Raw genomic sequence first — 24,484 nt, 5'->3', positions numbered from 1 at the left:
ATGACTTATTATGGATGCAGATGCAGAGACAGTCACCTCCAAATGTTAATCAGTCAGTGCACTCCTTGATAGCAGCTTGCTGGTAGGGGGAAAGGGAATACCACATACCCATCCACCACAGATGTGCCCTTCCAGGCAGGGGCAGTCACTCATTGCATCCGCCTGCAGGGGGATCTCTGTTCTCCCTCTGCAGTGCAGGTGGATGCAGCCTCCACTATGAAAGATGGAGCAGGTATTTCAAACAGCCCCTCATCCTTTCACTAATGTGCTGCCCCTAGGGCAGCCGCAACTTTGCAGAGCTATTTATCTGTAAAAGGATGCACAGTTCTGGTTTGCACCTGGCCAATCCCAGTAAAAGGTTAGCCGACAGAGTGCCCTGTCTATAATATGGCCATAGATTTGTATTGACTAGATTAAGAGCTGGAATTGCTCATGCTTTTGGTGGCCTTACCACATCAAAAAAAGCACCCGGTTGGCCCTTGTCCCTGCGATGGGCATTCTAAACAAAGCACCTTGCACTTTATGCTCATTTGTACTTTGTTCCAGAATGTAAGGATCACATATCTAAAACCAATATTTCTTAAGTATGGTATTCTTACTGTGGAGGATGCTATGTGTTTATTATATAACATGGACTGCCCCTATATATGTTTTTATGCTGCGAGTTTTATCTGTAAATCTATGGCTTCTAGGAAAAGTATGATCTTTTAAACATTACTGTTAATTTACCTGTATTTTATCTTGTTGCATTTTGCTATGTGCTTTTATGGTCATTAATTGTTATGAACCGAATAAAGCTTCATGAAATGAAATAAAAATGAATATGGCCATTGTTGTTTACTTCCGGAACTTCTGCCTGCTCCAAACACACAAAATATCCAGGAGGAATACTGGGGGGAAAATGTGGAATTTCCCGGGGGAAAAAAAATTCAGATGTGTAATTAACAATTAACTATGTAATTCCGCATATCTCTGGGGAACCTAAGGGTTCCACCTGTAATCTCTTTGTTAACTTCACCCCTGAAGTTACTGCTAGCCCCAGCATTGGTAACTTTTTGGGGAGCGAAGTTAACTAGGGATTTAAGAAGGCGCTGGTAATGAGGCACATAGATTAACTTAGTTTTTAGTTGCTGTAGTGCGGAGAACGAGTCTGGAATTCAGTTCTCCAGGGTTCAAAGCCTGCTAGCCCACTGAGCCATGTTTTCTCCTCTCACAATAACTTTCCCCATTTGTTCTTTCGCCCTCTAGTGCACTCTATCTTCACTTGTGTGTTCCCTACCTCTCCAACTTTAAGTTTTTTTATATAACCGCTTCTGCACACAAGCTCCGATTTATATTTTTCATCATGTGTTGAATAAGCCACCCCATCCATGCTTCATTATTACAGTAACAGTTTCACGAAGAGGAGAGTCACCTTGAAAAGTCAACTAAATTAAGAAAGCAACCCTTTTGTTTGTCGATTTATCCAAGAGCGAAAAACACCTTCAGTGAGGGGGGATACTGGCCTTTGAGCCAGGCTTCACATTCACAAAAAAGGGGAAGTGTGAGGCTATGCTCAATCTGTGCTTCAAAGAACCATCTCTGCAAAGTAAAATTGCTCACACTAAACTATTTTTTATCAAACAGAAACTATAAAAAGTACCAGTAATGTATTCTCCATGTGTAGCTAGCACAGACATAGAAGGCTAGCCTTTAGCTGGTCGAGCATTCCAAGCAAATAGTTGTGCGAAGAGAAACGTTGATATATTATTCCATAGAGCATTGAGTGCATAGCAGCCCAGTGGTCTTCGTGGCATCATAGGCGGGCAAGCCACAAAATTAAAACGATGATGGAGAGCAAAGACAGGGGTTTGGCTTGATGCTACGAGCCATCAAAAGAACTATCCTCTAAAAGCCCCAACAGATGACATATAAATATGACAAGATTCCTAAAACTAGAAAAAACGTTCATATTTGGAATTGTGGATCACATTAGATTTCTGCATTGAGAGACAACTCGCAGTTTATAAACAAAAAATAGAAAGTTTTTAGAAATATTGCATATTAAGGAACAATACTTTCTAATAAATTATATAAGAAAAGAGTTAAGTCTTGACTAATTTGGTGTTCCCAAAATCTGCAGTTAAGGACAATGAGGTACAGTTATGTAAATCCGTTGTCCAAGATCAAACAATTTGGGCTAACATAGAAGCCAGGATTTCAGCACAGGTTTTCTGTTAAATTGGCCTACAAATCAGCTACAGGTTAAATATCTTTCCTTTTTATGTTTTATAGTAAAAGACAATGCTTTGTGCTTGGCTGTGTTTTGAGAGATCAACTAGTTCAGTATTTTCAATAAGACTGACTTGTAAACGCTACAAGTCGCATGCTAATCTTCCAAGTAGTAAACAAAAATCTGTGTTGGGGAAGCCTCCTGTGATATAAACACCAAATATTATCTACAAGATGTATAAAGCACAGAACAATCACATGCTTTAAACATGCTTCTCTGATGCTCTTCATATTTCAATATTCAACTTAGTAAAGGGAGCACTCTAATTAAAGGTTAATCAATGTCTGTGACTTAAACACACAGCTTTTTTTTATCCCTAAACCTCAATGAAGGCAACAAAATACAGGAACGGCCTGGAGCTCACTCACAGGTTACAGGCTGGAAACAAAGTTAAAATGGCCGCAGCCAGCATGGCATATTTTCACGTTGTAGTTCTGCACTTTAAATGCGAGAACCAGTGAGGAGAAATTGCCTGTTACTGATCTCATTCCTGCATTCACAGCACATTGCATTAAAGTCAATTACTTTTGGCAGCATGACATGTTGAACATGCTTTTGTGCTGAAGGGAGTGCGGAGCATGGCCGGGCTGGGAACAGCAACCTGCCCTGGCAGATTGCAGCCCACCGGCCCTTGGAGCAGTTGGGGGAGGGGGGCACTAGTATGAAGCACCGCTCCAGCTTTTGTTACAGGGGGCCAATATTGCAGCACTGGTGCAAAACTGGCCCGAGTGACAAACCCCACCCCCACGGCACAATGCCCGCTACGGACAGTCCGGCACTGATGCAGAGTAGTTTCTTGGATCAGCAAAGCTGATCCATCTTAAGCTGAAACTTGAATATTGTATACTAGGGAAGTAGTGTTAATTTGCTTCCAAATGCGCCACAGTCATGCTTACCTCCAGACTTAGCGCTAGGTCTGCTCGTTCCTTCCACCACTGGCCTCTCCCCTCATTCCACTTCAGGGTCATGTCTGTAAGCTTGGTGTGAGTTTCTGCGGCCTCCAATCGGCTCCTGTGGAGGTCTGCGATGGTGCGGTCTCTAATGGACGAGGCAGTGGCCAACTCCTCCCCTAGCAGCACCACCTTCTGCTGGTTGGCGGACAGTAGGTCATGGGTAGAACGGAGCTGCTCACACAGCGAGTCCACCTGAAGCTGTTGGACACAAAGCAAAGGTAACTGTCAAACCAGGCACTGTATCAGTGGTAAAGAGCACACATTCGCTTCCATTTACAAAATGTAAAGAAAACGAAATTAAATGCAATATATTGCTTTTGGAAGAGAGTTTATCTAGAAATGTTATGCTAAAAAGGTTTTACAAATCTGGAAATGTCATGCTAAAAAAGTCTTACAAAGAGCAAGGGCCTAATTTAAAAATCATTCTCATTATGTACTGCATTGTTGGACTGTGATTAAGCACACCCAGGAAGTCCTTCAAAATAGGCTATTTAAAATATCAATTTTAGGTCTTTACATCAAAGAATACAGAGACAGATTGGAGCTACACCTTTCTTCACTTCCTATTTGTCCAATCAAATTTAGGTCTACACCTCCTACCCCATGCCAAGTCAGAACCTTTTTTTGATGAGTCAGCACCAACTTCTGCTGCAGCTGGCCGACCTCAGCATGGAGCTGTTGTGTTTTAGCATTCTTCTCTTCCATGCGAGAGTTCAGAGCCTGCAATTGAAGGTCCTGCTCACTTCGTCCCAGCTCCGCCGTCCGCAAGGCTGTCTAAAGTCACAAAATAAAAGATTCACGCATCAGGAAATAAGATTAAAACGTGAAAAGTACCAGGGCAGAATCCAAGTCCAAAAATACAAGACAAAACATCCTAAAACACTGACAGACAATCACCAGGGACATCAGACCTAATCACATGACACATAATATGGAAAACCACAACAGACCACTAAAAAATACCTCTCAGACCACAGTGTGGCATCGTGTAACACATGATACCTAAGAGCATAAAAAAAGGATCCCTGGAAGAGTGACAGATGAGCTCAGGAGAGAAAAAACATAGCTTGCAGGATTTCAAAAATGGTCCAATGACAAAACAAGAAATATAGTAACAAGAATCGCATAAATTGAGCTTTAAGCATCTGCGCACAATTGTAAAAGCATGATAGTAACTCCATAGACCACAAGATATGATCTCAATCACCACACAACATGACTGCGAGGGTCTTAAGAAATTACTCTAGGTCCCAGAAGACTGGAGGGCAGAAGCTAAGCCATCAATATTCCCTCTTCCACCCCAATTCACAATATCTAATTTTGGGGCACCTCAAGGTTCTTTCAGTCCATTTTGTTATTTTATGTTCATTTGTTTTCATTTGAAACTATTGCTTCAGGTTTATAAACTACAGTGTCAAGCTTATATCATCCTCTAAGAATGCCAGTGCAAGCATTTTCTGTCTCTGTGACATCAATGACTAATCAGGGTCTAATAAACAACATTTAAGTTCAAATAGATTGGAGAGCTTTGTCATTTAACTTACCCAGCCTATTGGTCCCTATTTTTTGTTGTATTAAGGCCTATCTCACTTAAAGATAACTGACAATCCATCAACAAATTCAATCAAAATGACTTAAATGTCAGCACACACGCTGATGGGTTTTAATATAGCCTTATAGCCCTCCGTAGAGGGCTATACCGGCTATTAAAGGCCCTCTCCAGCGTTAAAGGCCCGAGCCGAAGGCGTGGACCTTTAACAATGGAGAGGGACTTTAATAGCCAGTATAGCCCAGCTACGAAGGGCTATAAGGCTATTAGAACATTCTGCCACTAGAGGGCAGAACGTTCTAACAAAAAAGAACAAAGCCTTATGGGAACGTGAGGGGATTGGAATCCCCTACAGGCTCCCTGAAGCCTTTGTTCACAGCCAAAGCTGTGAACAAAGAAACATTGGAATGTTGGAGCTCCAGGCTTATACCAGCCATTATAAGCCAGGAGCACTCCATTGTTATCAATGGAGCTCCCAACATTCCAGTGTTCTAATATAGCCGTATAGCCCACCGTAGTGGGCTATACCAGCTATTAAAGGCCCTCTCCAGCGTTAAACAAGGGAGAGGGACTTTAATAGCCGGTATAGCCCGGCTTCGAAGGGCTATAAGGCTATTAGAACATTCTGCCACTAGAGGGCAGAATGTTCGAACAACAAAAAAACAAAGCCTTATGGGAGCATGAGGGGATTGGAATCCCCTCAGACTCCCTAAAGCCTTTGTTCACAGCCAGAACAAAGAAGCATTGGAATGTTGGAGCTCCGGGCTTATACCAGCCATTATAAGGCCGGAGCACTCCATTGTTTTCAATGGAGCTCCAAACATTCCAATGTTCTAATAAAGATTAGAACATTGGAATGTTGGGAGCTCCATTGTAGACAATGGAGTGCTCCCTGCTTCTACGGGCCGGTAAAGGCCCCCAGAGCAACATTCCAATGTTCTACAAAGGCTTCTTGAAGCTAAAGGGCATTTATATCCCCTCGAGCTTCGAGAACCCTTTGTTTAATTTGTTAGAACATTCTGCCCTCTAGTAGCAGAATGTTCTAATAGCCTTATAGCCCTTCCCAGCAGGGCTATACCGGCTATTAAAGTCCCGCTGTCTCGTTAAAGTCCCTCGCCTTCGGCTCGGGCCTTTAACGATTCAGTGGGCCTTTAATAGCCGGTATAGCCCGCTACGGTGGGCTATAAGGCTATAATATATAATCGTACCACTATCTCCAGAGAGTTATTCAACAGCCTTTCTATTTGTCTTCTCATCCACTGCCTGGAATGCACAGGTACCTAAATACTGCCTCAACTATTGCTCCATCTTGGCTGCAGGGACCATCTCTTCTCACCTCTGCACATCATCCATCCATTGAAAAATATATCACTAAGTAGACCTTCCACAAGTTTTGTGATGTGGTCCAGCAATTATAATATTGCTGCAATTAACTATGTTTTTTTCTATCCTTCCACATTAATTTAAATGATTATACCAATTGGGTACAGTATGAGTGCATTTGTTTTTAATATGCACCATTATCTACAACATTGAATAGGCAGACCACATTGTTGTTTCTTATTTAGAGTGGTGCAGGGATCACTTTTTTGGACCTGATGAGAAGCCAGGGGATGGATTAGAAACATGCACACTAAGGAGGTAGTAGCCCATTACAGCATACATCCTCCACTCCCCATTTTTCGGTCGAGCCTAGCGCAGCGCACATGCGCTGCCCTAGAAGATGACCTTTTGGAATCGGTCTGCACTTTTCTGTGACACTAGTGTGTGTGGCGGCATCCACCTTGCGGAAGTAAGCAGTAGCGTGCCATGTGGTCTGTATCATGTTTCAATTAGCGTGGTGGTTTTCAGTTTCACTGGCGCGCGTTCATGTTTGTTTTTCAATGGCTTGACACATAGGCAGCATGCCACAAATTCAACACAGCTCCATACCCTTCAGCCACAATAGATTCTGCTGCGCAACGCGGTTTGATGTGAATTAGATTCAAACCAACATAATGCACCACAAAGTCACAGTTCAGCAGGGGGAATTTAAAATCTCGTTTTTTTGATGAATGCATTGCAGTTCAGTAATTGCCAGGTTGAACTTTAACACTCATTCCCAGGGAGCAGATACACAGCTCTTAAATAAACTGCTCAAATTGTAACCAAATCATTTGCCAAAATATACACACCAATGGCAAATCGAGAACACAAATCCACAGGGACAATACATTCTATTGCCGTCACGCCAGGTCTGTTGTTTTCACGGCAATTCAAAAAGAAAGATTTTATTTGGCATCATGGCGCGATTTCGATAGCACACTTTAGCCCCAGTCTTCTGCACGGGCTGCTTAACACATTCAACCCTTGCTTTGTCAGGCATCCGCTGCAGTTTGTTTTATGTATATATATTTCAGTTTTTCCACTTCGCTGCCCAGTTCAGTTCCTTTGCCACTCTGCCAGCTAAGCCCTCCGCGCAAATCACAAGAGCGTTAATCCCCATTGCATCAGCCTGTCTAATTGGACCGGACACATCTGACTCCCGAACATCTTTGCCTCTCCTTCTGAGTCATTTCAAAGAAGACGAACAACAGGCCCAGCACACATCAACCGTGTGAATGGAGCAGGTAACAGCCACCTCTCAGGGCTTATAGGCTAATTGTCAGGGGCCTGTTTTAGGAATAAGGACCAGGCCTAATCCGCGTCAGAGAAGAATGTGGGGGAGAAAGAAAGGGTTGGCGCGTAGGCTGCATGCCACAAATTCAACACAGCTCCACAGTTCTCAAGCCGTCAGCCACATCCAACTAACACACAGGAAAAGGTCACAAGCACCGCAAAAATCAATAAGACTCCATTGCTAGATAACCCACAATTTTCCGCTATTTTTACACGGACCCAGCTAGCACAGGGAGAACATGCCAAACCCAGACCACTGCTCCCCCATCCAACGGTCAGCCGCCCTGGACGTCACGCCACATCCCTTTCCCCAGAGCATCATGCCCCAACTTAACTAAGCTCCTTTCAATACACAAAAAACCAGACAACTTCGCAAGCTCAACGATCCCCGCACTAACAATACCGTCCTATCAATCTGAACATCAGCAAGTCTCCACATTCCAGGCATCTTCACATGTGAAGAGCACTCCGCACATTCAACTAGGTTCCCCAAGTCCAAGGCTGACTGTAAGTCTGTTGGTCTTCGAGAGTAGAGATATCTATATATGTTTTTTCATTTCTTTTTTCTTTTTTTTGTTGCATATTTGTGTATTCATTAGTGCATGGCTAAACACTTAAACACTTAAAAGGTCCCAAAGGCGAGACCTTTTGGCTATGCCAATTCTGGTTACTAATACCAGCTAATGTTAATGTTAAGGGATTGCGGGAGTAGGCGGCTGCCTGACCTCACACGCAATCGTGTTTTTTAATCTGTGTAAAAACTGAAAATCCTGCACTCATAATTGTGCTACTTTTAAAATTGAAGTAGAAATGGCACTTGTGAATTACTACATGCTGCCTTAGCTTTTTAAAATATCGGAATCACTTTTAAGCCTCACTTGCCTGCTGGTTTGTTCTCTCCGCTGTTACCCGCCTCGGTCCCCGCAGCTGCAGCTGTTTGAGTGTAGGGCGTGGTTGTCGGTGAGCACACCACTCACAGAGCATCACCTGGATAGAGGGGGCGGAGTAGCTTGCCGCTAGGCACCCTACTTAGCTAGATGCTCGCATTTTGATAACGGATTGCGGTGAGTTGGCGGCTGCCTGACCTCACACGCGATCGTGTTTTTTTATCTGTGTAAAAACAGAAAATCCTGCGCTCGTAATTGTGCTAGTTTTAAAATTGAAGTAGAAATTGCACTTGTGAATTACTACATGCTGCCTTAGCTTTTTTAAATATCGAATCACTTTTAAGCCTCACTTGCCTGCTGGTTTGTTCTCTCCGCTGTTACCCGCCTCGGTCCCCGCAGCTGCGGCTGTTTGAGTGGAGGGCGTGTTTGTCGGAGAGCAGACCACTCACCGAGCATCACCTGGTAGAGGGGGCGGAGTCGCTTCCCACGTCACACCCGACATGACTGGATGTCTGAGTGTACGCGCAGTGGACGCGCGCAGCGGGCGCGCCAAAGGCAAGCCCGTCTGCGCCCGTCCGCGCCCGACCGGACCTAGGGGCTAGGAACCCTGGTCAACGGTGGGTATACTCAGCAGTGTCACTCCAAGCCCTAAATCTTAATGACCTTACTATAAATACTAACACCCTAACAAAACTCAGCCAATTAAACATCTTAAAAAATAAAGGTGACCACACCCCGAACCTCTGTTCAGGAAAACCAGTACACCAAGTAAAACTAACTGCCATTAAACAGACAAAATTAAAAGTGGCGACCCTCAATACTCGTTCGCTACAAAAACATCACCTTGAGGTCTTCTCCCTACTTCAGGATGGAGACCTTGATGTCCTGGCTCTTACGGAAACCTGGCTAGGGGAAACATCTACACCCGACATCATCTCCGCCCTACCAGGCGACTATGACGTCCTATGGCACAACTGTAGTGACAACACAAGGGGGGGGGGTTTGCTATTTTTTTTCCGAAAAACAGCTTATGGTCACTAAAATACTAACAGAGAATAGTGACAACGCTGACCTCCTCGGTGTAAAAATCTCTTTCACCAACCACTGCCTCGCACTCGTGGCGGTTTATCGTCCCCCAAGATCAACCCTAATGTTTAACGACCTCTTTCACAAAATAATCTCTGATCTCTGCACACGTTACAAAAACATACTGGTAGTCGGGACTTTAACTACCACTGGGAAGTACGTATCACCCAAAGACCCAGTGGCACACCAACTGGAGCTATCCATGAATACGCTAGGTTTACTTCAAATGGTCAAAGGCCCCACACACAATAAAGGACACACTCTAGATATGGTCTGGACGTCTCAACCCCGGTCCAAGCTTATAGGTATCAGCCCTTGTGTGTGGTCCGACCACTTTCTTATCAGCTGTTGGATACCGACAGATAGCTACCTACCCAAACCCCCGCCCAAATGGAAAACGGTACTGAAATGGAACCTAATTGAACCCACACTGCTAGTAGAAACTCTCCTCAGGTCCCCCCCCAATGCTATAAAGGGCAACCTTGATCAGGAATGCGAAATCCTCACAAATAGTTTACGAGCAGCAATAGACCATGTTGCACCGGAGAAAAGGGAAAGGATCAAAGATAAGGGAAAAGGGGCACCCTGGTTCAATAACTCATTAAGGGAAGCAAAGACAAAGCTCCGCCACACAGAGAGAGGCGATGGCGCAAAACTAATGATCTAGCTGAGCGAGAAATCTACAAAACCCAGCTCAACCATTACAAAAAGCTCATCACTGCCACCAAAGCAGAATACTACGAGACCAGAATCATTTCAGCGACCAACAAACAGAAAGAGACCTTCAGACTATTGAAGGAGCTCAGCCAAAAGATGGAACAGAAACCAGAGGACGACAGCATTGACTAACACATTCCAATCCTTCTTCCTGTAGAAAGTGAGAGATATCCTCTCTGATATTGATAACATCTCGATTAATTACAGTCCCGTTCACCTACCCCAGGAACCCCCCTCAGATCTTATGTAAATGTAAATATAAATGTAAATGTGTGTGTGTCTTGTAAAGCGCACTGCTACCCGGAGGCGTCCTGGCGCTATAAACCGCTGGGGAACCCGTCCTGGCTTTTCCTGTGAGATGTTCCCTCCTGGGTATCTCCAAGGTGAAACCAGGCATCCCCGGTGTTTGTGGGGGGCCGTGGTGGAGATGAGGCAAGCTAATGCCAAGAGTTGCCGAGTGTGATCCCTGGTTAGAGTAGGCACCGAGGCGAGAATGATCGAGTCCGCTGACCCTGGTTAACAACCCTGCCACGTCGGGGATTGAACGCTGGTCCCGGGCCATCCTCTGCTTCCGGGTCTGCCGCCTCTAACCAGTGAGCCACACCACTCCTGCTGACTAGCTTCCCCACACTGGACCCTGTTTCCCTCCGTCAAATCATGACTTGTATCAAAACAGGTTCCCCCTCAGACCCCTGCCCCCCAGACTCTTCACAATGGCACTTCCTGCCTTGGAAAGCCATATCATCTCCATGCTCAACCACTCCCTGAAGACCGGGTATATGCCATCTAACCTAAAAGAAGCTAGAGTTATACCCCTTTTAAAGAAATCTGGGGCGAACGTGGCCAATCTTAAAAACTATAGGCCCATATCCCAGCTACCCTTCCTTGCAAAAGTCCTGGAGCAACATGTCCTTAAATAACTCTCCTCTTTCCTGGAGGACAACCAACTCCTCCACGCTCGCCATGCAGGCTTCAGAGCACACCACAGCACTGAGCTGGTCATGCTGACGGTGCTTGACAAGCTTAGATCCATGGCTGACAGTAAAAAGCCCAGTGCCCTGATCCTATTGGACTTATCAGCAGCGTTTGATACTGTCAGTCATGAGATACTACTGACCAGACTTTCTACCTTGGGCATCAATGGTCAAGCGCACCAATGGCTCAAGTCCTTTCTATCGGGCCGGTCCCAAAGAATTCAGCAGGGCGAGCATATACCAGATAAAGGGCAGCTTAGTTGCGGCGTCCCTCAAGGCTCCGCTCTATCTCCTCTAGTTTTTAATATTTATTTACAACCACTGATAGAAGCCTTAGCCAACATGGACTGTAAAATATTCAACTACGCTGATGACACCCAACTTCTCCTCAGCATACATAACACCCCCCTCGCCCAAGCACATGTCCAAAATGTGTTCAGATTTACAGTGACCTGGATATCGGCAAACTCGCTGAAAATTAACCCAGACAAGACAGAGATTTTAGTCATCCCTTCTATCAACTCCCCCTGGAATGGCCACTTTTGGCCCCAGGAGCTAGGCCCCACTCCTACCCCCATGCCCGTCGTGGAAAGCCTTGGTCTGAAAATCGATTCAGAGCTCTCAATGGCCAATCAAGTCTCCTCTGTGGTCAGTACATGCACTAGCCTGATCAGACAGATGCGGAAACTCGCCCCTCTTTTGACCACCATCTCAATACAAATGATAGTTTCGGCCACCATCGTTTCAAGGTTGGACTACGGCAATGCCTTATACACGGGCCTCCCTCAGAAACTAGCCAACAGACTCCAGGTGGTCCTTAACGATGTAGCAAGACTGGTCTTCAGGCTTCCTAGAAGATACCATGCCACCCAGCTGCTACAAAAACTACATTGGCTCCCCATTAGGCAGAGAGCAAAATTCAAGGGCCTCTGCATTATCCATAAATCAATCTACGGCAAGGCCCCAACTTACATAAAAGAATGCCTGGAGGCCTATGTACCTGGCCGCACGCTACGGTCCTCCAAGGCTGGTCGTCTATCCTGCCCCCGATATAAGCTTACTTCAATAGGAGGCGGAGCCTTCTCTGTCTTGGCCTCCCAGCTCTGGAACGAGCTTCCTGAACACCTCTGTAAGGAACCCTCCCTGCTTTGTTTCAGGAAACAACTCAAAACTATCTTGTTCAGAGAATCATTTAGTACAGCTTAAACTCACATATCCACCCAGTGTCGTTGATCTGCCCACCTTCTCCCGCCCTAGCGCTGAGAGACCTGTTGGTGATTCAGCGCTATATAAATGTCAATTAACATCAACATTAACATTAACGGGAGCATTACATTTTTGTTCCCACACAGCCAGGTATTTTTTTAAATCTCACTATATTAACTCTAACCCTTCCACTCTTGCATTACCCATAGCATCATCTCACTAATAAGTGCTCCCACGTCTCAGTCGATCGCAGCACGCCCCGTCCTGCAGCGGGGCAGGAAGAACCCATTGATGAAGCATGCCACCAAGGAACCTTTTGGTGGGTGAAGGTTATTTTAACAAAACCTTGTGTTTTCCTATACATTGTTAGGGAAACATACAGTTCTTGACATCATTGAACCTATCTAGGAAGGATACTATTATCCTGTTTACAAGGGTGGACTTTCTTTGGTTTTTCAGGATTCCCAGAGGAGGGTGAGTCCAATACTTACTGAACCTCTTCACTCCTTCTCTTGTTTATATTTACATCATCAATTCATAGTCAGTACTAAAAGGACCTAATGTTGCAGGCCCATTTATCGAGTGCACCACTACAATCTTGTTAGAAGCTGTGATTCACCAGTTGCTTGCTTGCTCTTGGTTGCCAAAGCCTACTAATTAAAGCTTGTGACCTTTTTCAATGATTTTGCCTCACTACTGGGAAAAGCAGGGAAAATGTGTCTTTCTGCAAGAAGGCACTAAGAGGTCAAAAGTCTAAAACTGGACACAGTGCTCCATCCTTTTTCAGCACCATAAAGTGCGGGAGTAACCACCTTTTGACCAGAAAAGCCGGCATTTTCTGCTGGAAGAGGGACAAGTGGTTCTGTGTCAGCCATTCTGAGCATGGTGGAAGTTGTAGGGGGTGACAATTAATGGTAGGGCATAGCTCACCTGAGCAATTAGTAGGACCCATTTGTCCGGTTATTGTCTGCCATCCTGGAAGAAAATGTTGGATCCTGCTTCTGCAAGGTGGCTCTGTGCCTCGAAGGACATGCTACAGAGGTTTGCCTACAAAGTCTGTGGGCACCCCAACCTTGGCCACGAAGGGCAGTCTGGATTTGAAGGTAATACTGGGAGCTCCAACCATAGACACAAAGGAGGCGAAACCGTTGGTGGGGCTGACGTGAGGGGCAGACAGGCCCAAGGTAAACATCTTGGCCCTACTATTCTTAAAGCACTTAAAGGGCTGAATCTGCCTTCTCACCAAAAAGGTAAGATCAATTGTAGGCAATGCGAATTAACAGAGTGAACTTCGCTGGAGATGCCAATGGACCTCATCCAGGCATGCCTCCTGATGGCTATACTGGTGCCAATTGCCCTGTCTAGGCAATCTGTGATGTTCAATCCACAGTGGACTGTAAATGTATCCACACTGCGGGCATCCTGGATAGCATGTGTAAGAACAGGTTGCAGCAGCTTGTTAGGGACACTGGGTGAAACTTGGCAAATGAGACCTATAGGGCGTGAGTATAATGCCCTAAGACGCAGCTGATGTGAACAAAACCTAGTGCCAAGCTCATTGATGAAAACATGCACTTAACAAAGGTTTTAATGTGTTTTGACTCCCTGCCAAGAACAGCGGTAGGGAAAAGGTTAGGGTTGAACTTGCTGGTTGAGGATTGCACGACTAGGCTCTCTGGCATGGGATGATGACTAAAAAAGAATGGATCCAGGACTGTAACGTTGCACTATGTTATCTGTCTGGTCACTGGAGGTCCAACGGGGTTTTGCCCAAGCCCCGAGAAGGGGGCCTATAAGAGCTTCATTAAACTGAAGCAGAGGCTCAGTATTTTTTACTTTTTTATTTCGGGGAATAAACCCCATTAGAAACATTAAAAACACAAGTTCAACCATCATAATTTACATAGAATCCAAAAAGTTAAAAAGCTGAACATATCATTAATTTTTGCATTACAAAGAATACAATAGAATGACCGCATTAAAATGCATGTTTCAGTTGAGCTCGATCATAATTGTAAAACGTTAGTAAACAGTCCATTCTATGGTTTCTGATCTTAGTATCTGAATTACTTCCCTAGATGGAATAATCCAGGTCTTCCTCAGTTTAGCATAAGCAGTGCAAAAAACTCAGAAAGTGCTCGTCCAACTCAGAATTTGCTTTGCACACAGAACACTCCCGCCAACTACTTTTGAAATAATTCAAATCAAAAACGCCATTTCTGAATTTCAAAAATATAGATCTCACTTGTGGTGGTTCTATTCGATCTAAAATGGTTTGAGAGCCATATTACATTTGAAATTCAGAATCATGTTGGTTAAAGAACCGATGTCAGGCTTAGTCTGCCATCTTTCTTCAATGTACCTCCAATACCTTAACTTTTATTGGGCTGTCATATCTTTATTGATCTGCTCGAGATTATCCCAAGCAAAATGTAGCTCTAGCGTGTGCATCCAGTACTTTATGTGTCTAAACCCGGGTAATGAGCCTGAGTTAATCAAATCTCTTACCTCTAAGCGCGCTTGCCCTAGGGCAATCGGGATTTACTTATCCATACTCTTCAAGGGTTTCAGGGTTGCTACATGTGAGTTTTTTAATCCCAAATTAAAGCGCAGTGGGCTAAGTGGAGTGCTGTAAGACAATATAAGTGGAGCTCGCATAAATCTGTTTTCCGTTTTTTGCTAATCACCCCATAGCTCTGCTCCATACAGAGTCTCACCAAGTCCTCTAGCATGGTAAATTTCTAGGTTCAATCGGACAAAATTGATTCATCTTCCTTACAATCGTGGATCCAGCATTATGTATGGTCAGCTGTGTCACTATTAGTGGGGCCCATGATAATGGGCTAGCTATTAATACTACCAAATAATCGCAATCCTTAACCTGCTCTAAAGGGGTAGTATCTAACATAATGTGCCCTCTAAATGACCTATGGAGACAAAAGGTTAGTGCTTTCTTTCAGAGGACTAAGGCACTGGACCCCAGGCAGTTTGGGTTTCGTGTAGGGCATAGCACAGAGCCGGCTCCTATCAAGGCCACTGAGGGGGTTAGAGCGGCTGTGGACCAGGGAGGGGTGGCTGTTTTGATTCCGTTGGACTTGTCGGCAGCCTTCGACACTGATCAGGGCTGGCCTGATCAGGGCTGGCCTGGGAACCAAAACTGGCCCTGGCAAAGTACTCGGTCGGCCCCCCTCCCCACTGGGGGGATTGGAGGTGCCGCCGAGCGCTTTGCTAGGGCCGGTTTTTGGCCGATTTTGTTGCAGGGCCGATTTTGCAGCTATGCTGCAAAAACGGCCCTGTAACAAAATCGGCCCCCAGGGGCTCAAAACCGGCCCCCACCCTTGCGGCGCACCGGTGGATTGCCCGGTGCTCGCTATGACCAGTCCGGGCCTGGTGCTGATGGACCGTTTGTCAGGGGCAGGGGAGGATGGCTCGGCTTGGAGCCTCCTGAATTCCTTTTTGACCGACAAAATACAAACAGTTGACCTGGGATCAGATACATCTAAGCCTTTTGCCCTCTTTTGCGGGGTGCCGCAGGGGTCCTCCCTGACACCAACGCTCTTTAATATCTATGTCAGCCCGCTGGCAGCCTTGATAAGATCCTTTGGTCTGCAACTGACATCCTATGCAGATGATACACAGATTGTGTTATCCATACAACGAGGGTCCAAAGTGGATATGGCTGCAAGATGCCACGATTGTCTGAAAAAAGTAGCCGGCTGGAGGGCATCCAATTGCCTTAAATTAAACGCTGGGAAAACTGAGGTCATCATGTTTGGAAACAACCCTAACATATGGACTCCTGATATGTGGCCTGAGGCCTTGGGAAAGCTACTAGCCCCCACTGGGATAGCAAATAATCTGGGTGTGATCGTGGACCAAAATCTTGACCTCGGGGATCAGGTTAGTGGAGTGGTTTCGTCCTGTTTTCATATCCTCAGGATATTAAGGAAAATAAAAAAAATTCTTCCAGCTGATGGATTCAGGACAGCAGTCTCTGCCCTTATTTTGTCGCGTTTGGACTACTGCAATAGCCTGTACCTGAATTTGAAAAAAAAACACTGTTACAGACTGCAGCTGCTGCAAAACGCGGCAGCGAGACTGTTGACGGGGATCCCCAGATACGCCTCAGTACGAGAGGGTCTCAGGCAACTCCATTGGCTGCCTGTAACAAGACGTGCGCAATTTAAAGCCCTGTGCATTGTCTTCAAAGCCTTGATGTGTAGTGGCCCAGAGTTTTTGAGTAGGTGTTTTAAGTGGTATGTGCCGGAAAGAGCGCTTCGCTCGGCCGAAGGCAGATTAGTTGCTGTGCCACGAATAAACAAGCATTTACAATGCAATGGTTTCGCCTTTGGAAAAGTTAGAGCTATTGGCATTGCTCATGACATTTCTTTTTTTTTTTTTCCTTATAAATAAATGGCATTGTTATTTACATTGCCAACAGCTCTCACAGCCCACACAGCTCTCACAGTCCACACAGCTCTCACAGCCCACACAGCTCTCACAGCCCACACAGCTCTCACAGCCCACACAGCTCTCACAGCCCACACAGCTCACACAGCTCTCACAGCCCACACAGCTCTCACAGCCCACACAGCTCTCACAGCCCACACAGCTCTCACAGCCCGCACAGCCCACACAGCTCTCACAGCCCACACAGCTCTCACAGCCCACACAGCTCTCACAGCCCACACAGCTCTCACAGCCCACACAGCTCTCACATCCACTGCTCAGGACAGCCATCCATGACTGCCCGGAACACGATATCACAGTCAAGGGCAGACTGATTAATGTCCAGATGGATTACGTGACTACCCTACACTCTAACTAATGTATCACATGAATACCTTCTATTGCAACCTATGGATTACATGAATACCCTTTATGTTATCCTATGGATTACATAATACACCCTCTACTCCAGCCAATGGGTTACGTGACTATCCTGTACACAATTAGTGAATGCCAATGAATGTATTACATAAATACCTTTCACTCCAGCCAGCGTGTTTGCCCTATACTCCTATCACTGTATTACATGAATACCTTCTACGGCGGCCAGTGCGTTACATAAACACCCCGGCATATTAATGATGTGAATACCCTCTACTCACGCCAACGAATGGCACGAATGCCTTCTACTGCAGCCAATGTGTTATGTAACTACTCTCTACGCCAGTCTATGGATTAAATGAAAACCTTTCACTTTAGAAAATCTAAATAATTGCCAAGCTGGCTCCAAAGAGCCCAAATTACATAACTACGCTGACAGCTAGCCAAGGAAATGAGCTGTAGATGCCCCAGGGCCAAGACGGAAACATTCACAGGAAAAAGTGAAACCAACAAAACAATGGGACAAGACAACGACAATTCATTATAATTCTTTGTTACTTCTTTTCACAAAAAATGGCAGAGTTCAGCGGGAGAATACTCAATGACGCCCCTCGCCAAACGACTCCAGCAGGTGGAAATGGGTTTATTAGAGAGAGTGAAGAGGGCGGCGGGCAAAAACAGAAACAGTTTATATGATATGTTATGTGTATTTGTATAGCGCACAACACGTGGGAGTGCGTCCTGGTGCGGGGCTAAGTGAAAAGCCAGGGCTTCAGTTTCTTGTGGAATTCAAGAGCTGAGGAGACGGCTCTGATGCACATGGACAGGTCATTCCAGCCTTTACCTACTTAAAAACTTTATTCGGATAGCGCCATATCCATAAAAGCACATGCCAGGCTTTAGGAGGGAGGTAGGAGCTGGCACGACCGCCGTACAAAACTTCTTAATTTGTTTCAAACATACCCTCAACAGCGACACTCATTCTCCCATGATGGCTAAAATCAAATAAATATCCTCTGCCTCACCGCTGAATGCCTGAAGAGAACCATGTACCTTTGAAACTAAGTCACTAGATATGCTCCCAAGACGCCTCCTTGATCCTGCCAACCTCACAAAGACCTTACAGGTGAGACAGATCTGCATCGAACCCAAGGCTAAAAAACCTCAGCCCCAACAAGCCCTAAAACTATCAGTTCACACACTTGAGCAAACTGCAAGACTCAGGCAAATGCAGGACATGGTTCAACTGACAAGACGCACCTATGCGAGACTGAATCCACACGGGAGAGCGGCGACATTCCTGGAGGGAAAGTGAATACGCTAAAGATGGCGCCGGTGGCAAGGTGTCTTATCGTAAGCTTGACTGTCACAAGGCATTTTTTAACCATTGGCGACTATGTAGATGCCAGTGTGCCACAGTTGCTTACATCTGTAATTTAGATAAGCTGGGGGGAGGAAGGGGAGAGCAGCACAGCAAAAATCAAACAAACACTGGAAAACCAACAGGTCTGGGTTTAATGTGTTAATGCAAGCAAACTTAGCACATTAAAGGGAGACAGACAGGGTAGAGCCAGCAGGAACGGCCGAAAGGGTTATCGCTGTAAAGTAGTCCCATATACTCGAATAGCAAATAGCATAAGGGGGGGAAACAAATACTTTACTGGCAGGGACCTAAAGAAGGCCCCTTGCGGTGCAGGGGGTCTCCCACCTCCACCTCCCCCTCAACTCTTCAGTGGCCCCCAAACCCGCCAGAAGGTCCCTATTGTCCACAAGGACAATGAATATCTATGGAATATGGGAGACTCTGGGAGGGGGCTCCCCCAGCTTCACATTCATTTAAGTTACACCACTGTTCACTGGCTGAGCCAAGACGTGATTGACAAAATCTCAAACCAATGGCTGAAGGAGGCTGGTTGAAGAAAGCGAATGTTTTAAAAGAGCAGACCCAATTCCTCTCTATGTGCACTGATAGCAATAGGTTCGAAAACCGAGACCTCAAAAGAAACCTGAATTCACACTCTACTCATAGTAAAAACAACTATTTGCACTCAATGTGGGAGTTACATTCAACTTTAATGAACTTGGAAGTTCTTGCCGCCGGCACCTGTTGGTCAGTTATCGTTTGCGGAGGGATATTGTCGGCCATAAGAACTCCGTGAACGAGGGTCCTGAACAGGATTTCTTTTTTAAATGTGGTGTCTAATGTAAGGACTTATTTACTCACCTTTGTTAGGAGTTTCCACAATTGTAGCAAAGTGTGAACTTTAACATCTTTTAAACACGGATACTATAAAGTGGACTCATACCGTGTCAAGATTTACATTCTATACTACTTAAAGTAAAATATCACTATTGACATGAATATATATATACACACACTCATAATCAGGAACTCTCACTCACTCCGGGTCTTTGTTCGCATACAGAACGTCCATCATAAAATACACAACAGACAATTTTGGAGATTTTGGGTGAGTGAAGGGAGACACATATGATAGGTTTGAGGCGAGACGAGGGCGGGAGTCACATATGCCAGGTGTGGTGATAGGTTTGAGGCGAGGGGGGGGGGGGCAGGGAAGGGAGTCACGCGCTTTATAGGTGAGTGGAGGGAATCACAACGGAAGGCAATGAACGGAGGATAGGGTGGAGGGAAAGGGGGCACATGTGCCAGGCACTGACAGGAGTTTCAGGGGTTTGTATGTGGAGAGGAAGGGGGGGGTGTGCACATATGAGGGGCAGTGTCGAGAGTTTTGGAGAAAAGTGGAAGGCAGGGAGTCACGGTCACATGTGAAAGGCGGTGACTTGTTTTTTTTGGGGGGGGGGCAGGGATTCATATCTGAAAGGCAGTTTCGAGAGCTTTGAGTGCAAACTGACATGTGAAATCCGTGAAGTGGGGTTTGATGGGGGGATAGCACTGAGGCAGTTAGTTACTTGTGCCAGGCATGGCGAGAGTGAGCGAAGGGGGAGGGGAGGGGGGGAGGCGGGTGAAAGTGAGGCGGGGCGCAGCAGGTGACATGGCGGAGGCTGGGAGCCCTCGGTGACACAGGATCAGGAGGGATCCTGCCACATCCTCCAGTCTAGGACCAGGCGGCTCGAAGCCAGCCCCCCGCAAAATGTTTATATACCACTAGACAGACAAAATGTGTTCTGTGAGTAGCCTTTCTTTCACATCTGGTCAGAATGGTGGAAGCAGGATGGTGGAGGAGGGAGTAGTTTAGGGAAGGATGTAAAAATCAGGAGTAACCATGCGAGGAAACAAGACCTAAGACTGCATGGCTTGACAGTCTCTCCCTTTTCCCCACTTGGTGCCATAGTAGTTCCTCAGCTCGTCACATCAAGGAGGCGTCGGGCACCCACTTGGGCACTCCAGGGTTGGAGCGGTGGTCCAAGGATGTAGGCGAAGTGGGCCATGGGAGGTTAAGGGTCCGTTTCACTCCAATGGTAAAATCCGGTCCCAAGCAACACCACAGATCTGGAGGGGGAGGCCCCGGGCACAGCCTCTGCAGACGGGCTGGCACTGTGAGCCTGCCGCACCACGGCCAGACTACCGCCCCGAGTAGTGAAGAATGGGCCTCCGCCACAAGCTTCAAGGGGCGGAGGGCTGTGGCAGATGCTGTATGTGCTGCGGACGGAGCCGGTGCCTTAAGGAAGGGTCTGCCGACGATCAAGTAGCTTTCATTGGCCGCTGCTGGGCCCAGCTCCACTTATGACGGCCCACAGTGCTGGGGCCGCGACACTCCTGGCCGTGCATTCGCCGCTCCGCACATGGCCTCGCCACAGGAACCTCGGCTGGCCAGCACAATGTTCAGCCTCTGCTCAGGCCGTGTCCCGGTACGCCACACCTTCTGCCGAAGTTCTCTTCACAATATATGAATATTTGTGTATGCATGTGTGTGTCGGTGTGCATACATGTTTATATGTGTATGTGTGGACAGTCAGGGTTAGATGCGAGTATACGTTCCTTTCCTTTGAATGAACGAGTTGGTCATTTGGTAAGGATAAATCATTCTTGTCTTCATTTTATCTTAGCAGGAGTGTGTTGGTGCGCAAGTATGTGTGTGTTAGTGGGATTATTTGTCTGCACGGATGTGTACATATGTGTTTGTGTATACCGGTAGATCCATGATGGCGTGTATGCATATGTGTTTGTGTATGTTGGTGTGCATACATGTTTATATGTGTATGTATGGCTGGCGTCTTGGTGTGCGTGTACGTGCAAATGTTTGAGTACGTTTATGTGTGTTGCTGCCTGTGTATGTATGTGTTTGTGTGCATGTATGTGCACGTGTGTGTGCGTGTGCGTGAGTGTGCCCTTCACACGCGCCTCCATTGGAAACCTACGCCAAGCGTGAGTTGAGATATGGGAACAGGGCGTATTTCATTTTTTCTCGTTTCTTTTGCTATTTAAACTGTCTTCCTTTGCTGAATAGAACCCTGCGGGTTCTTCCTTTTATGCGGAAACTAAATAATGAAGTAATTTTACTACAGCCAGTAATTCTGTCCGACTCCAGACATTGTCATAAAATAAATTAGTAAATGCATGAAATGAATTTTTAATTTCCATTTATGCGGTTTCTAGTAAAGGAGGGGTGCAGCCCTCGGTGGTGGGGGGGGAGAGGGGGTGCCCCGCTGGGTTCCTTCACTGTGCTCTTACTGTAACACGGCTCAAACACTGTCCTTTGTCACACGCGTGGCCTGAGGCGTTGTGTGTGGGGCCAGGCATCCTTCGGAGCCTTTCCCTTGTGTAGCGCTGCGAGTCCGGAGTTCGCCTGATTCTAAGCGCTTCCACGTTGTGCCTGTAGGGAAACAGAGGCACCGAGAGAGAGGATTTATCAGCTTTACTTCTTCAGGCCACGTTTGACACTGCACATGTCCGAGGGGGGGCATTAAAAGGAGAGTGAGAGAGGAGGAAGCAGGGCCCCAGCCAGGGGTTGTGTAGTTTAGGGGGGCTGGCGAGCGTCATTTCTTTAAAGTATTTTGCGGAGTTTCCAGATTCACCTGAGACTTGTTTTCCTCGTGCAGGTTTTCCTTGGATACCTTTCTTCAACTCATTCGTATACAGGTTACTAACCCATCGAATTGTTATAGTAAAGAAGGGTCGTTCCCCAAAGGTGGGTGGTGAGACCGCATCTGGCCTGTGACGCCGAGAACCCTCTGGTGCTCAGTAAAACGTGCACGGGATTGCAGAGGCTTCTTGCAAACTTGAACATGTTTTCTGTAGGAGCTAGAATGGAAATCAGGCGGGAAAAAACACAAATTCTTGCATTTCTAAAGGAAAGTGAACGTGGTTTAGAAGTAGTTCCAGTGTGAACATGGCGCCTCTTTAACGCGCCAGTCAGGGCGTCTACTGTCGCTGTAAATCAGATTTCTTAGCACAATTGTTGTCCTTTAAAGGTGAGTTACAATCATTAACTTTAGACACTACGTTGTGTTAATATCCGTATGTTTTACCTTTAGACACTACGTTGTGTTAATATCCGGGCTGTAAACATCGGATCTAAAGCGGCTTCTTAAAGAGCGTCTTCCGACTCAATGAGAAACAAAATAAAAATCTAAAAATTATTTTTGCAGAGAGTCCCAATAATCGAAGTGGGAGGGGAGACGGGCACACGGAGGGGGGGAGGGGGGACGGCGGGAGGGGGGACACGGAGGAAGGCAGGACCACACGGAGAGCGGGAGGGGGGAGAGCGGGAGGGGGGACGGCGGGAGGAGGGACACGGAGGAAGGCAGGACAGCAGCAAGCACGGCCCGACCGGACCAGATTCGGGGGCGTTCCCGGCTTTTGGCTGACGTAGCATGACGTAGCCAAAAGCCAAAAGTTCTCGGGAACGCCCCCGAATCTGGTCCGGCCATGACGGACGCCTCTCTGTTCCAATGGCTAGCCTCCATTTATGGAGCTAGCCAATGGGACAGAGGGCGTATTCCAAGAGTCCCTACTGAACACTAGAGATTTCTCTGGGGGCGGAGCTTGCGCTCCGTTCCCCAGTCGAAACCTAAAAAGGCCAGGTGAGGAGGAAACAGCTTCTCCTTCTGTGCAGCAAAAGCCTGGAACAGCCTGCCAGTGCATCTTAGGAATGCTTCGGAGCTCCTTTCTTTTAGAAAGGGGCTTAAGACCTGGTTATTTATGGAGTAGTCCCCCGTCCCCTTCTCAGGAGTCAGTAGGTAGCGCCAGGATGCCCTTGGGTATAGGCGCGCTTTATAAGCTCCTAAATAAATAAATAAATATAGTTTTTGAGGCATTGGTTTTTAAGCCACTATCTTTACACAAGGTTGAGAATTGCATCGTCAGGTTCTGCAGACCCATAGGAGTTTTTGATATTAATAACGTGTCACCAGCAAAGAGTAAAGCAGGGATTCTTTGAGTTGCCAATTTCGTAGAATCCCTACTCCATCTTACTTAGGCTTAGTTATTGCTATATAGGCGTATCATTATATGTAATAGGTTATCAGGCATTCCTATATCTTTTCGTGTGGCCCACATCTTCTCTTGAGGAATCAAGTCAAACGCTGATTGCAAATCAACGAAAAAATGCCCCTTATTCAGTACAACCGTTTTCCGCAATATTGAGATGAAGAAGAACCCTTGATTAATGGCACTTTTGTGTGACCTGAAAGCTTCTAGTAGATGTGATAAAATCCCGTTTTCATCCATCCATATGTGGATCCTTTCCAAAATCTGCTTCCTAAATATTTTTTGTTCATTGTCAGGTAAAACTATGGGCCTATAATTGGCTGGGTTATCTTTTTCCCCCTCTTTATAAATTGTGATAACTTCTGCGCCCCTCCATGTTCCCGGTATCTCAGCACCCCCTAGTTATAGAATTGAATTCCAGGTTTGGTATGTAGCCGCAGACAATGGGTCCAGAGCAATATAGATCACTGGGTACCTTTTCTAAACCTGGTGCTTTCCCTTTTATAATACTATCAAGAGCTGTTAGTGTCTCTTTTAGTGTAACGATAACTGGATAAGCTTCTTCCCTAACCGGAGTTACAACTGGGTACTCATCAGCACCAGCAGAGCCGACTTCTTTATACTTATTTCAATCCAGTTAGCTGAAATGCTGTACCCATATTTGTGGATTGATATGAAAGTCTTCTGTGTCTCTTTCAAAAGATTTGGTACCATTGGCTAATAAATGTCAAAAGGTCTTGCAAGACGGCAACTGCGGCTAAATTGAGCCGGAGCTCTCCCTCTTGAACTTTCCTGGTTCTACTTTGTGCTTTTTTATAGACTTTCTTTGCTTTGCCAATGTCAACTCTAGTACCACCTTTAACTACGGACATTAGTGCCTGTCTAGCCTTCGTGCAGCTGGTATTTTACCAAACATTATATTTGGCTCTGAAAGCATTCA

General features: G+C 46.1%; 1 protein-coding gene across 3 annotated transcripts in view; it reads right to left on the bottom strand.

The window, feature by feature from the left end:
* Positions 1-24,484, bottom strand: part of CALCOCO1 (calcium binding and coiled-coil domain 1) — a 239,259-nt gene that overhangs the window by 105,057 nt on the left and 109,718 nt on the right. For all 3 annotated transcript variants that reach the window (XM_086965206.1, XM_086965221.1, XM_086965212.1), the window contains exons 8-9: positions 3,844-3,999; positions 3,169-3,423 (exon numbers count right to left, since the gene is read on the bottom strand). In XM_086965206.1, the coding sequence (XP_086821332.1) occupies positions 3,169-3,423; positions 3,844-3,999 (411 nt within the window). The remainder of the gene's footprint in view (positions 1-3,168; positions 3,424-3,843; positions 4,000-24,484) is intronic.

This window comes from Lissotriton vulgaris, chromosome 1_1, assembly GCF_964263255.1.
Source record: "Lissotriton vulgaris chromosome 1_1, aLisVul1.2, whole genome shotgun sequence".
NCBI lineage: Eukaryota > Metazoa > Chordata > Amphibia > Caudata > Salamandridae > Lissotriton > Lissotriton vulgaris.
This window is presented reverse-complemented; position numbering and strand designations above follow the sequence as displayed.